At 41.4% G+C, this 15804-nt stretch overlaps 1 protein-coding gene across 10 annotated transcripts in view; it reads left to right on the top strand.

Annotated features, from left to right (window-relative positions):
• Positions 1 to 15804, top strand: part of mapk8ip3 (mitogen-activated protein kinase 8 interacting protein 3) — a 70148-nt gene that overhangs the window by 9759 nt on the left and 44585 nt on the right. For 5 of the 10 annotated variants that reach the window (XM_028454390.1, XM_028454386.1, XM_028454385.1 and 2 more), the window contains exons 2-5: positions 7837 to 7957; positions 12184 to 12254; positions 12354 to 12439; positions 14154 to 14177. In XM_028454390.1, the coding sequence (XP_028310191.1) occupies positions 7837 to 7957; positions 12184 to 12254; positions 12354 to 12439; positions 14154 to 14177 (302 nt within the window). The remainder of the gene's footprint in view (positions 1 to 7836; positions 7958 to 12183; positions 12255 to 12353; positions 12440 to 14153; positions 14178 to 15804) is intronic. The other 5 variants (XM_028454394.1, XM_028454395.1, XM_028454393.1 and 2 more) reach the window with 1 other exon arrangement.

A 15804-nucleotide genomic window follows, 5' to 3' on the forward strand; every position in this document is an offset into this window, starting at 1 on the left:
TTTGTGTTACCTTATGTTTTGGTACCTCCCATTGTTTATTGGGGGTTGTGAGGACATGTTGGGTTTAGCTATGGCACCGCTAGCTGTTCATTGATGCGAGCACTGCTTAAACAAAGCACAGGGGTTAGACATGTATTTGTACAAGAGTTTAAAAGCTGTTTCACTTTTTCACCCCCCTTTGTTTGAATGTGGGCGTCAACGCTGGTGATGCTCTGTTTTAAACTGCTCCTAGTGTTGGTGTTGGCCTGTTACACTACGGATGAGTTAGTAGAACATGCACAGCAAAGAAACATTTTAGGTTTCAAAGTTTGTTGACTTAATGGGATAAACTTGGTTACTTTATCCATTTAAAATTTTAGCTGAATACCAAAGTTCTGAGTTGACAATTTAACGTTTGTTTTTAGAGCAAACTTTGCATGTTTTCACAAATTCTGCCGTGTCGAGGCCCATTTTTGGCCAGTAAGCGATCTTTTGAAGTTCTCGTTTTGTGGATTTTGTGTCTCTATGTTGATCGCTTGTGTTGTGTGCGTTCGCCATAAATTCCCCCCTGTACGAGTAAGGAAGCACAAGCGTGAAGGTAGTGGTTCTGTCATGAGTATGAAGTAGAACGTCATCAACAACACGCAGGTGATCTTTTGCTTCGAAGAGATCTTGAAGATCTGGGTACGAGTTGAATTCATGAGCTGATGGCTCACGGTCTATGAAGCCTGAAAGGAAATCAATCATAAATTGAATTGCTGGATCGTCCTCTTGGAGGAATTTCGAGTCACAAACAGTAAGAGAAGGCTGTGTGGGTGTTTGCTTGTGATGAGAGCTGTAAGACAAATGCTCAATGTCGCTGTACGCATGGACAGACGAAATGGGTGGTGGCTGGGGTCTGAGCGGTGGTATTTCACAGTGAGGCTTTGCGTGTGTTGGGCTGCTGTCAGTCTGGCTGTATTTTATCAGGCTATGTTCCGACTGTTGGTCGGGCTCTGGTCGGGCTATTTTAAACACCGGATAGTTGCCTCTGCTGACATCAGGCTGAAGCTCAAGTGGTTTGGGTGTTTCCCGTTGTGAGTAAAGCTCAAGTCTCTGGAGATCTACAAAGGCGTCAAAGCGTTCCAGTAGGTCCCTTCCTATAACAAATGAGCTGGAATGATCAGGTGAAATGCACACAGGATGAACAACGGCTGTTTGTCCAAAGTTGACGTTCACCAACATTCTTTTTCTCACAGTGACAGGTGTCTGATCATATGACATGATCTCTAGCTGACAGTTTTCAACTTTAACATCTGCTGGGTTTGACATGTTGCAGAGAAGATAGAAAAGTTCACGTGGCATGATGGAGACGGTGGCTCCAGAATCGACTAATGCTTCATAATTAACGGCGTTGTTGAGGTAAGTGTTGACATAAAGTCTGTTGTTATTTCCCAAGCTAAGCTCACCTAAAATGCGTTTGAAGGGTGGATTTTCATCACCTGTAGGTGTGATTGGAGTGGGATCCAGCAGCGGTGCCGGATCTATTTGGGCTCTGTGTTGCATATCATCACGTGTGTCACTGCAACTGTCCCTGTCATTCTGGTAGGCGTGTCTGTTGGGATTAGACAGATTTTGGATCATTATTGTGGTATTCCTACCATGTTCCGCGCATTTCAGACGTGAACGTTTGCGGTGTTCATGGATCTGTGGTTTTGCATGCTCTCGGGTGCCCTGTAGTTTGTGACCTCCGTGAGGCACGAGCTGCGGATCCTTTTCTGAAAGAACAAAAGGTGAACTTGTTTCGTTATCATTTATCAGGTCATCGTCGGGTGGCCTGGTGTCAAATGCGTACACTTCCTGATGGACCAATTCCCTGTGAGATTGGTCATTAAGCATGAAAGCACGGGAAGCAAAGGAACGCAGCTCACGGCTGGATAATTTCTTTGGATCCACTGCTGCATGTAAATGTCTGCTGGTGGAACTGTGCAGGTTTTTAAAGAAAAGTTCTTTGAAAAACTGTTCTTCTTCCATCATGGGCTCATTTTTCGGCCCGAAATAAACCTTTAGCAATCTGTTGTAGTATTGCCCTGGTCTTTCATTGGCTGCTTGGGTGATTGAATGTGCAGCAAAGTAGCCGGTTTCGAATTCATTTTTATTACAATATTCTTCGATCAGAATTTTGCATAAGGCTTCGAAATCATCACGAATATCAAGTGGCTGTCTGTCGATGAACAGACTGACTTGCTTGCTTGAAGAGGCTTTTATCACGTAGATTTTGTCACGTGAAGAAGCGTTTGGAAAACGTTCCAAGAAAAATTTCAAGTCATTGAGATAAGCATGAATTTCACCTGGATCGTCGAGATTTGGCTCGAACCTTGAGAGGTTCCGTGCTATTCGATCCAGATCTTTGGGTTTTGGATGAGACGTGTCATCCCACAGCTTTACAGGGTCAGGTGGTTTCGGCTCTTTCGGTTCACCTTCCTGCTGTGAAGAGAAAAGATGCAGTTCCTGCCGTGCTGTTGCTGATTCCATCTCAGCTTGATGCTGAAGCAGTCTAGCATGTCTGCATTCGGTTTCCGCATTCCGTATCTGTCGTTCAAGAGAGTCAATTCGTAATAAATAATTTTCTCTGATATGTGTTAGCATGCTGTTCTCATCTTTAAGAGCTGTCAATTCACGATTGGTGATTGAAAGTGTCTGAACATTTGCCTCATGTTTCAGTGTTTGCTCTTTTAAGAGATTATTTACATTGGTGAAATCTTCCTTGATGTATCTTACCTCGTGTCTGAGTGCATCATTTTCACCTTTCAAAATCTGGTTCTCATGGAGCAGATTTTCACTTTTATCCTGTTCTGAGGATAAAGACTCATCATCGCTGGTCTGTGGGTTGCTTTGAAGCCTGTCAGACTTGTTCTGAAGCTCGTTTTGAAGCATCTGGTTCTGCTCCTGGGCCAGTTTCAGCTGTGACGTCATTAAGAGTGCCAACTTACCAAAAGCAGGAGTCAGGTCTGCGTTAGACCTGTTGAAATCAGAGGGAAACATGAGATTTAAAAGGGAGCTGAGTTCGGTAGACGTTGGTGTACTACTTATCGGCTCTGGGGATGAGCTAGAAGTTTGGAGTGCCCCCCTGAGGGCAGCTTCCAGCTGTGAAAGGAGGTTGGTGTCCAGGTTTGGACTGCTAGGAGAAAGGAAATCCATTTTGATTAGTGTTGATGTGTGTAAGCTTGGCACAATATAATGAGTGTGTGTGCCTGTGTGGGTTAAACCTTGGAGTTAAACGCAAACGGGTCGCAAAAGGTCAGTGATTAATAAATTATTCAGGTTACAGCTGACTGTTTCTGAGAATTTATTTATCTGCGATAACAATCTCTGTGATAGAGGTGTTTAGTTTAGTTAAACTTGGAGAGTTTAAGAGGTGAACACAATCTTGTCTTTTAGTTGTATCCAAAGTGGTTAAGACTTGTATTTGCAAATAGTTTGAGTGACTAAAGTAGATACAGTCTGTTCAACAATGTTGTTCGGTGTTTCAATAGAACAATTTTAATTTTAGAAGCTTTATTTATCAGCTTATCTAGAAAGATTTTTGATTTACACAATTAAAGATTACAATCAGGTTATTTTCTGTGAACCTAATTAAGTTTATCTTTAAAGTTCTGTAGTTGCGTTTTGACAAACACATGCAGTTCACAATGTGACGTACAGGGTTAGTTCACTCATTAGTTTCAAAGAAAAGTTCAGATGGTTAATCTGTCTTTATGTAACTGATCTTATTAAAAGCTATTGAAAAATTCCCATACAAAGTTAAGATTATGTTCTTATACTTCAGATAAGGTTAAAATCTATTCCACTTAGAGGGAGATTAATTTCAAAGCAGTTATTTAAGTTTCTATTTGTGTCAAAGCACAAAGAAAAATTATTAAGGTCTTAATTTATTTTAATTAACAAAGTTAATCTTTAAAATATAGACCAGTAACTGTTCTAGCTGAAATACATTCTTGTTGATTTTATCTGGCTCAGTTAGAATTTTGACCTTAAAAGATTTCAAATAAAAATGATCGAATTTATTCGACTAAGAATAAAGTTTTTATTTGATTCTATTGTAAGTTTTGTCTTTTGCTTCAGTTGGTGTTAAATATTATTTTAATATTTATAACACACGTGTTTTAACTGATAAAATTGACTTAACAATTTAAAATTACCAATGTAAAATTCTGAAAAATGTTTAAATGATTAAATTTAATTAATCTATTTATTTCAATGACTTTTATAAGCGAGGAGTAATGAGAGAGTGATCTCTGTGTCAGGGCTTAGGGATTTCTTCCCAGAAAAATGATTTAAAAGCCTTCAGGCTGAAAATTAATCAATAATGTTTTAATTATCGATTCCAAAAATTAATCGAATATTGTTCACTTGTACTTCACTGAGTTACAACAACGTCAATTCGTTTAAAAGTCAGCATGCACATTGAAGCTTGTTAGCAGGGTTAGCTGTAGCTTTGGTGGCTAATGTTAGCATGCACTTAGTCATGAATATCTTTGCGTAAACAAGTTTAATAGTTTCAACACAAGAGCGTCAGTTTACCACAAGTATATTAAATACTTTCAGAGCATTACCGGCGTTTCTAAGTGGTCAAATGTTCTTTAAAAATACTTATCAATGGTCACACCAAATTGCTGCAAAGAAACTTGGTGACCAGAAGTAAACAAAGGAAACAGGAAGTTCTCTTCTTCGTTTGATCTTTACCACTCAGTGAGAGCGCCTCCTTTGGCAAGGCAAGGCTACTCAGTTAAAACTTTGTTTAGAGTTTAAACACAAGTTTTACAATTAATTCTGTTTAGCTTTTGGAGGCTAAATTATGGAGAAGTACAACTTGGTTGGAGTGACTGGGTTTTAAAAGGATTTTTTTTTTTTTGAATCCTCATTTAAAATCACAGTGTTCTTACACAGGGCTGAAATCTTCATGTATTGCTTTTTATGATGCTGTTCTTACACAGGCTTATTCTAGGAGCTCAGCTGAAGCGTACACCGCAATGTCAACACTCACAGCAGCTATAAAGGGTTTAAACCTTAAGTTACAAGAATATTCTTTTTTCTCCGTGTTTCAGTCCGTTTAGACTACGTTTAAGCTAAAAAATTTTTTTTTTTCGAAACTGCACCAGTAACATGTTTAAGGAAATGCCTTTTTATCATCATCAGCTTGTGTTTTATAGGATTTTCTTGATCGGAAGTACTTGTTATGCTGCTCGGATCTATTTTTAGATTCAGCTGTGAACTCGTCAGCTCGAAGCGTATTTTCAAAATAAATGTCCGAAAATTGATAACATTATTTTATTTATTAAACTTATTCAACGTCCCATCTGGGGTGCCAATTATTATGTAGGGGAACAAAGGATGATTAATATTCAAAAATATTAATTATTCATTTTTAATATGTTCGTTGCCAGAGGTGCCATCTAGAATTGAGTTTTAAGTGTCCTAGATCACTTTATTTTAATTAATTGTTACAGTTCCCTGTTTTTGTAGTGGGTTCTTGACGTCAGAATAGAGGTTTAATAAAGGTTTAAATGTCAATAACAACACAGCGTTTACAATATGTACATGTTTATTTTACAGGCTATTACCACGATGATAAATTAGGCAGTTTCACAATTATTCACAGTTATTTTGACTCATTGGTATCACACAAAATGTACATTTTAACACAGCTGTATGGTATCTACACATTTTGAGTGTTTTAGATGTTTGCGTGAATTTGGGATTTATAGGGATTTCCTAACGCTCTGAGGAAGAGGAAGAAGGAAAACAGAAAGTTAAAGTAATGAAATTAATAAAACTTTACCAAAATGAAAAATATGGACTATGAATCTAGAATTTTCGATTGAGAGAATTTGTTAAGTTATAAACCACCTTTTTGCCAGAATTGTGTGTGCGTGCAGTTTTACCCTCCTTCGAACAGGCGTGATGATGACAGCTCCTTCTGCGTAACCAGCAGTGTGTGGGGAAAAAGCTTTTCCTGCGTTTTTCCGAAGACGTTTTCCGCTCATTCACTGTACGGGCCCGCGGGATACTGTCGGCCTGGCTGGGGTTCTGGTTCTCCTACACGGCACCACTTCTGGACGTCGATGGGTAGTTTAACTAACATGTTCTCAAATCAAAGATGCTAGAGTTCGTTAAAGCTTACTCATGGGAGGCTATAAAAATTGATTTGTTCCAAAAATTAAAAACTGCTTGGTTAATTTCAAAAATGGAGATAAAAACTTAAAGTTAGTCATTATGGAAGTGGCTGGTAGCCACTTCCTGACTGGAGAGAAGTTCAATCAATATCTCAAAAATTCAGCATTACTAAACTGAATAACATCTAACGGTTAAGTCAGATGCAAAGAGGAGGACAAGAGAGAAGTAAGAGAGGAGCACGAGCGTGGAGCAAGAGAGTGTGATGGGGGAAGCGAGGCCTTTTATAAACATGTCAAGAGGTTATCTGATTGGTCACAACACATCTGCAGTGTGGGAATGAGTGAAACCTGATTGGCTGGCAGAAAGAAGCGGGAGGCTTAACTTTCCTGTAAAGAAGACAAAATGGTGGGGCTATCCCCACATGTGCTTCTTAAACAAAGAGTCATAAAACTAGATAGGGTGTTACCATGTTAGGTCTAAAATGGAGCATGGGTGTGTGCCAACTGCATGAACCCTTGAAAAATGACTTTCAATTGATTATCCCTTAAATGACTGATTTGAATGATTTCTAGCTTTAAGCATAACAAAGGAGGACAAATACACTTTTGGTCAATGATCATGGAATATGAAGTTATAAACATTTCCCTTGAAATGTGATTGCATTAGTGCTTAAACATATCAGATGGAGGCACACGATGAGTCTCTTTCCTGTAGACAAATGGTTAAAATCGAGGTCCCATGTCTGAAATTCGTTTAAATCACAGTTCTGCCTTTAAAGCATCAGATGGTGTATAGGTTTTATTTTTATTTCTTCCTTTTTAATCTTCATGTTGAAGAGGATGTCTCTGGTGTAGGGTGTCAGGTTACATCCCTGTTATCTCTGTGGGATGTCTGTTCTTTGGGGAGGATGGGTGTCAGCAAAGAGTCTGCAGGGAGAATGGCTGGGATTTGAAGAAATGTTCCTTGGTCCATTTTTCCATCGTCTGTTTTTGAGTCATAAAAGTGTAATAAAATTCCAAACGTGCGACCGTGTTTTTACCGCCTTTTGACCATCGACCAGGGTTCCTACAACATCAAAAGTCAGTCACCTAGTCTTTTTCTATAATTTTTTACTCACTTTCTTATGTTATTTCACAGTAACTTTCAAACAACCCAAATGTGTTTTTTTTTTCTTATTATTGTACAAACAAAGTCACCATTAGAGCCAACTGGCTTTTTAAGTGCCAATATTAGCTTTACTTGCAGAAAGCTTTCACATTAATTTCAATGGCATTTTGTGTGGTTTATGGCTACTGCATGGATTACAGCATTACAGGGCTTAATGGACTTACTGCAAAAGAAAAAGGGCATTATTGTGAGTAGCTTTGTATGAAAACAAGCAATGTTAGTGGCAAAAAACGTGATTGTGGGCTTCGGCTGGAACCGTGTTTTGTTTACACGATTCTTTGAAAATAAAATGTTCAAATGAGGCCAAAAAATGTTGATCAAAGGGTGACACTTGTTCTAATCTGGTCACAGTCATTCCTTATAAGACTGTAGGAGAAGGAACAGCTTGATTTAAGACTGACATTGTTGCTTTATTCAATGAAAGCCCCACATTCCCTATTTTGAATGTATCGATATACTGTACAATATGTGTAACCTTTCCCGCCTTCATATTCTAAACTCAGACATTGTTCCTGCTGTTGTGTCTTGTACCAGAAATTCATTGAGTTTGAAGATGCGTTGGAGGCCGAGAAGAAGGACCTGCAGGTCCAGGTGGATTTTCTGGAGCTGCAGAGCAAACAGCTAGAGCTCAAGTCAAAAAACTACTCCGATCAAAGTAAGTTGCTGACTCAATCTAGATTCAAGGCCTTTAGGACTCAACCCAAAACCTGGAAAGTGTTGTGTCAGTAGACTTACATGAAAAAATCTGCTTTTAAGAGGATTTTATAGCACGCAGGCCTAATAGTGGGGATGCAACTGAGCTTCAAGAGTGTATATGTAGACCAGGGGTACCCGATCCTGGTTCTCAAGGGCCACTATCCAGCATGTATTAGATGTTTCCCTCTTCCAACACACCTGATTGAAATGACCAGGATCATTATCAGGCTTCTGCAGAGCTTGATGATGAGTTCATCATTTGAATCAGGTGTGTTGGAAGAGGGAAACATCTAAAACATGCTGGAATGGGGCTCTTGAGGACCAGGATTGGGGACCCCTGATGTAGACAGTATGTGCTCTAGCTCACTTATAATCTCTTATATGATTGCTTACTTTTAACTCTTACTTTTTATGTTTCACTTAAAGTTTACAGTTATGCCATTTTTTTTAAATAGCAACCATATCTTTTTTTCTTTTTTTTTTTTTACTTGTCTGCACATGCTGTCAAAAGTCAACACCACAGGAAGTGCAATCATTATGAGACAGCAATGCATATTTTGTTATTGCAATAAAATACATTGATTTATTTTATTGCTTAATTGTGACCATCACCAGCCCTCCCTAAGGAAGGGTAAGAAATCTTTTATTATAGGGAGGATATAAAAAGGGAGAGCAGTGTTACACCTAAGTGGAGGGGGGGGGGGAGGGGGGAGGGGAAAGGGAGCAGGGAGGAGAGACTCAAGGCAGGAAATAGAAAAGGTGGGGAAGAATAGACTGTTTTGCAGTGAGGGTGAAGAATATATTGTGCTTATTATGTTGTGTAATCCAGCCAGTATGGTGACAAGTGTGAAGCTTAGCTATAATGGTGGTGGCTGTGAACAGGGGGAATGAGTGAATGGTAGTACCTAAAGCAGGTATTTGGGATTAACGTGTCTAAGGTTAAGCCCAGTATGAGTTTTATCCCACATCCCAAGGCGTGCCAGTGCATCGTATACCAGTATATGTGCAAAAAAAAAAAAAAAAAAAAGGGAACTGCCCTGGGCCCGCAGATGCAGCCAGGCCAGCAGAAAGAGCGGAGGCCAGGGAGCCCCAGGCAACCCCCCCGCAGCCACCGCCCCCCACACACACATCCGAGGAAGCCCCAAGCAGCCGAGCACCCAGCACATCCCCCCACCGACCCCAACCCCCAACCCCAAGGCCCCCCACCAGCATCCAGCCCCCCCCACCCACCTTCACCCAAGCACCCAACCCCCCGAGGGAAGGGCCCAGAGAGCCCCCCGCCCGAGATCCCAGCAGAGGAGCCAAGGCCCCCGCCCAGCAGACGGGCCCAGAGCCAGCAGGGTCTGGACCCCAGGGCAGAAGGACCCGGAACAGAAGCAGCACCGAGAGCAGCGCCCCCAGGGACGACAACCACGCCCATAGTCGCCGAGGGCACCAAGGGGATGCTGCAAGCCGCCCCGCCGGCCCCCAGGCGCACCGACCAGGCACCCCAGAGCGCGCCAGATCGCCTTTCCTTGATGCCGCCCGCGCAATGCGCCCCAGACGCCCCCCCCCCCACCAAAGGGCCCAGCCACACCGCAGAGCCCGGCTCACAGGGCGCCGCCCAAGCCGGGGCCACCCGGGGCCGCACCCGGAGGTATGGCAGGGCGCGGCCCGTACCACCCGCCCCGGCAGACCCCTGCCAGGACCGGCCCAGACAGCCGGCCATACCCGCCGGACCCAAAGGGCTCCACCGTAGGACAGGGAACCCTGTCGCAGGCCACGTGGCAATGCCCCCCCCGGCGCAAGAGCGACCGGCGGCCGCCACCACAGGAGAGAGGGACCCCAACGGCACACAACCGATGCGGAGCAGCAGCCCCCAGCCAAAGGCGCAGAACCCACCCACCCGCCAGCCCGCAGATAGCAGGACAGACCTACCAAGTGGCCGATACCGACCTCAACCCCCGGAACAGCTAGAGCCGCCCCCCAGCAAAGAGCACCACCCCGGAGCGCCAAGCAACCCCGCCCCAACCCCGGCGCAGATGCCGGCACCCCCCAGCGCGCCCATCCCCCACACCGGGGCGGCACCCACACGCCGCGAGGCACGCCCCCAAGGCAACCAGGAAATGAGACAAGCGCCAAGCCCAACCCGCAGGGAAGGGGCACCCCCACGCCCCACCAGGCCGGCACCGCCCGGAGAGACCCCGCAAAGGGAGCCCCCAGCAACACTCCTCCACACCCCCCAGAGACCCACCGCCCCGCCACGCCCGACCACACACCCCGATCCCCACACGGTAACCCAGCCATCAACAGACGGGCCGGGCCCCCGCCCGACAGGCCCAGATGTGTGAATTTACCCACCACCCTGTTATGGTGCCTCTCCATTCCCCAATGGAGAGGCACTTCCCTATCCCCTGAGTGAATGTTTGTGTTTAGTGAATGTATGAAGTGCTATTAAAAAAGATCCGATCAATAAGATTTTGTGAAAAACATGAGGGTGATTTTTGTGATAATTAAAGGTTTCACAAATAATGTTTTGCGGCCGCATCACACATTTTCGTTGTGTTTTTTATGTTAAACGAGCTGTGGGTTGAAAGTAACGCTAACGGACATGTTAAGCTCTTGCGACATAATCTAAACGGGGAAAGACAATTAAAAGGAAAAGAACCAACACGGATTTGGGTATATCCTAAATCGGATTTGGAAAAATTTTGACACAGAAAATCAGAGCCCCTACAGGCGTTTGGGGAATGGTGGACAGGTAATAGTCATTCAGCGGTTGGTTAGTTATTTCATGGATTCAGAATCTCTCAATGTTGGTCTGCCAACTGGGATCCCCCAAACATCATCTTCCTTACACAAAGCTAGAAAAGGCTCTGCTAAACCTGTTGTCCTCCTGTATTAGATATTAGCCTGGCAGATACAGGTATGTAGCAATATTAGGCTAAGATGTTCACTTCTGGAAGAAAGCATGAATATTTGTACATGAGGGTTTTCAATTTTACCATAACTTTGGTTCTGTTTGATGTAGAAACATGATCTTTCTGGCAAAATTTAGGTTTTTGGGGACAAGGATTATGATGAAATGGCTTAAAACACTATGCATATAGAAGAAGATCCAATCTAGCCACCGTCTATTTGACGAAATTTGACAACCGTCTATAACTTAAAAATTGTTTCCACTCAGGAACAGTATTGAAGTCGGAATTAAAATGGAGGGAGTGAAATTGTGATGCATCAAGTTGAATGAAAATTTGCAACACTGATTTATTTCTTAGTCATATCAAAATACAGTAACTGTTTTAAGTAGAGGTGTTAAGATCCGATATTGATATCGGATATTGGTCCGATATCAGCCAGAAAACGAATATCGGATTTTATCGGACTGCATCTAAAATCACCGATATAAGCTCTCCAATAAAATTTTCCACTCCAGCACTTTTATCCATAGGTGACTGTGGTTCACACTTCAACAAAGTAACCTACTGTTGCTGAGTATTGTTCTCTGTTTGAGTAATATCACTTGATCAAGCCTTTTTTAACATTCCACACTACAAAATAAGTAATGAAAGAATATATGATTTGCACTGATATCGTATCGGATCAATATCGGTATCTGCCGATACGCAAGGTTGCAACATTGGTATCACATCGGAAGTGAAAAGGTTGTTTCGGGACATTTAAGCCATTTCATCAAAACCCTTCTCCCCAAAAACCTACATTTTGCCAGAAAGATCATGTTTTTACGTCAAACAGAACTGAAGTTATGATAAATTTCAAATCCATAATACGGTTGGCGGCCATCTTGGACGTGGTTCTGAGCACAATTTACAGTATTTTAAGATATATTATTGAATTTCTTGACCCTAAAAAAACCTATAATTCCTATAATTCGCCAATGAGATCACGTTTCTATGTCAAATAGAACCAAAGTTTTGACAAATTATCCAAATTGGCTACACTGATGGTGGCCATTTTGGATTTCTTGATTTTGAGTAGGAACCGTTGGTTTGCCAGCGTGGATCCCATTAAAAATGGATTCAGCATATACTCAATTTTCATGCTTTTTTCCAGAAGTGAACATATTTTTGACATACCTGCCGGGCTATATCTGAGCTTCTCTGATTAAATATTTGACTTCTAATGAGTCCATCCACTCAGGATCTGTGCTGCGTTCTTGTTGTTTAACCACTGCGTGTTTCACAGTCACTCGGCTGGAAGAGCGAGAATCTGATATGAAGAAGGAGTACAACTCTTTGCACCAGCGCCACACAGAGGTCAGCCAACATTCGCTTTCCCAATTTCTTCTTACAATATCACATTCTTCCCTCTGTTTTTACATAATCACCTCCTTTCTTGCTTCTTTTTGGCCACAGATGATTCAGAATTACGTTGAGCGCATAGAACGGTCCAAGATGCAGCAGACGGGTAGCCAGTCTGAAGGCCCAGGCTGTGGACGAACGTGAGTGCTCTCTCTCTAATTTTCATCTAACCACATTTTCACACATTGTCTTGATGCAGTTTTGTGTTCTCATTGTTTTTGGCTCGTTGTGTTGAAGCTTGCATTGTGTATCAGGAGCAGTGAGGAATCATTGGTATTTTCCTCTGACTGAGATTAAAGGCAAGAAGATCCACAGACATAAGGAGGTTTTAGGGAAATGGTTGAGAAGAATAAAGTATTTACATTTTTATCTGAGAATGACTCGCATCAGGAAAATCTATTACACGCTGGTTTTATTCTTGAGTTGATGTTCACATTATCCATTTCGAGCGACAAAAAACAAATTACATTCTAAATTGCTAAAGTTCAATTGCCATTACTCACAATTAATAAGCCTGCGGTAAATAAGCCCACAAACTTAGCCTTCCTCTTGTGTTAGCTTTCTGTTAGCATTTCTTATGATAACGGGTCAGTTTTGACCCATGTCTTAAATCAGCTTTAAAATACACAAAAATATTATCCATCATCTAATTTGTTTCTCATCTCTTGGTTACCTTGTTAGGCTTCCTAATCAATTAAAATACTGGTATTTATTATTGTGGTGTGGGCTTCAGAGCCTTTTTTTCAGTCAGTATATCCTCGATTTCAGTTATTTTAAAAATTCATTAGCATAAGTTAGCATCAGCTAGCATTGGCATAGGTTAGCATTAGCTTTAGCCTAGCATTAGCTAGCATTAGCATGAGCTAGCATTAGCATGAGCTAGCATTAGCATGAGCTAGCATAGCCTAATAATAGCATAACATTAGCTAGCATTAGCCTAACATTAGCTAGCAATAGCATTAGCTAGCATTAACCTAGCATTAGCATTCACCTCACCATAGCATTAACATAGCATTACCACTAACCTAGCATTAGCATCAGCCTAGCATTAGCATAGCATTACCACTGACCTAGCATTAGCATCAACCTAGCATTAACCTAGCAATGGCATAAACCTAGCATTAACCTCACAATGGCATTCATCTAGCATTAACTAAGGATTAACCTGGCAAAAGCTGAATATTAGCAATAATATTGAAAAAGGTTGAAATGGGTTGAAAAGGTTGAAAAAGGTGAAAAAGTTGAAATGTGTAGCTAAACATGTTAAAGGTTAAATGGTCAAAATCAGTTGAAAAATGGCTGGGTATGAAGGGGTTAAAAGTTAAAAAGCTGAAATTACCAATGAAAGTGGATAGGAAACAAAATTGCATGCCTAATAACTTAAAAAGTTTAAAAGTTACAAATGATTAAAGTACGAGCATAATAGCTGGGAATCTTCTGAACATTTTGATAGCTTATTTGTCAAAATCGGACACGCGGTGTAGGAGGAGTTAATGCAGGTCGAAAGAAAAAGAAAAAAAGTAATAAAGAACCAGGGTAACAATGGTGAGGATACATTTTTTCAATTTCAATTTCAATTATAATTGAAAACTTTAATTGTAATGATTTATCAATTACACAATTACAATGATAATTGACCCCAACCCTGAAGTCCTGTAAAGAATCTGGGTCTTCATCCTAACAAACCAGTATATAAAGCTTGAAACGGACTCAGTTTGGGGGAAAAGTTAGTTCTATCAAAGCGTGGGCTGAGTTTGTTGTGTATCACGGCACGTTCCTGTCTCCTGTCACTCTCTAATAAGTGTCTGTCTTGTGTGTCTCGCTGGCTTGGTCTCTGTGCTGCTGTTTTCACAGTCAACGTCACACATGGAGGAAAAGGTAAAACCAGTTTAGCATCACGGCTGTTCTCAGTCTGCCCTCCCACAAATGTTTCTCCTAATTTTATGCCTCCAACCTTCTTATTTCAATTTTTTTTTAGATACTTTGCTTTTGCCTTTGCTTCCCTAATGCTTGAAACGACTTGAACTGCATTATCTGGCTACAGTGCAGAGATTAAATAAGGACTACAGAATGATCAGAGCTCATATAAAGCATCACAATGCATCTCCACTTTGTTTTCTTCTTCCTCCGTCATGTGTTGTTTATCGCTGCCCATCCAGTTAATGTTTGTGTTTGGCTGTCTGCTCTGCTCGTACATAGTTCTACTTCTTTTATCCTTTGATTTGTCTGCAAGCAGCTAAATCCAAGATTATTACTGCCACCTACTGGATTAGAGTGTGTAAGAAATACTAGAAAACATTGGATCTCAAATGGTTTGACATCAGGACCCACCATCACACTTAAAATAAAAATCGTGATCCAAAACAAGGACCATTTTCACGTTTTTTGAAAGCAGTTTAAAAATAAGGTCATCAAGGTTTTGCTTTATTTTATTTAATAGATTTTATGCATTAATTTATTTTTTTTTATTTAAAAAAATGTTCTTTCTTACAACATACCATCACACGTTAGATAAAAATTGTGAACCAAAACAAGGAAAATGTGTGCGTTTTTTAAACAAACAGTTTCAAACAAAGTCTTTGCTTTATTTTATTTAATAGATTTTATTTATTTATTAATCTTTTTACTTATTTTATTTAAAAGAATGCGCTTTCTTATAACATAAAGGGACGGATTCACTAAAGGTTTAGGGGTGCAAACGTCACTCCACGCGTTAATAAGGCGTACAAACCCCAGGGAATTAGGACTGCGCTCTTTTGCGCCCTCAATCGATTTAGTGTATTTCCCTCTGATGAATATGTATAGTAGGCGGATCTCATAAGGCACAAAAAAATGGGAGGGGGAAATGCAAATAAATTCATGCAGTGGGCGCAATGCAAGTAATCAAATCTGGAGCTGTTTGCGGTGGCTGTTTTAGCACCTGAAAACAGTACGACTGACGAGTAGGTGCAAACACACACACAGAGATCCGCTGCAGTACATGTTGACCCAAAACACAGCGGAGATGTAAAAAAATGCTCCAGTTAACCTCTAGTATAAGAAAGTAATTTAAATAAAACAATAACCACTGAATAAGAATAAGAAAATGCAGAGTAAAGTGTATGTGAGGGAGAGAAAAAGCTGCACATCCGCAGCAGTGTGTGTGGAGTCTGGTGACGATGCGGGGGAGAGGATGCTGTGCACGCTATGGATGCACCGCTCCAGTGATGTTTTGGCCGTCAAACTCTGGTGTCGCGTTGATGGAAGGAGCATCAGGCCAGAATCAGCTGATCAGATGCGTAATTTACGCATTGATGGCACAAAGTTCACATATGAGAGTGCGGTGACACAGCGCTACTCAGGAACTCAGACCTGCTGGATGATGGTCAGTAGATCATCATCAAATGTGCAGACTGATTAACAGACTGTGTTGCTGCATTAACTCAAATCAATGGCATATCAATAGGACAGTTTCTGTCCAAATCGGCCTGTTTTTTATGGACTGATCAGAGCAAAGTTACAGGAC

Source organism: Gouania willdenowi, chromosome 8, assembly GCF_900634775.1.
Source record: "Gouania willdenowi chromosome 8, fGouWil2.1, whole genome shotgun sequence".
NCBI classification, from domain to species: Eukaryota; Metazoa; Chordata; class Actinopteri; order Blenniiformes; family Gobiesocidae; genus Gouania; species Gouania willdenowi.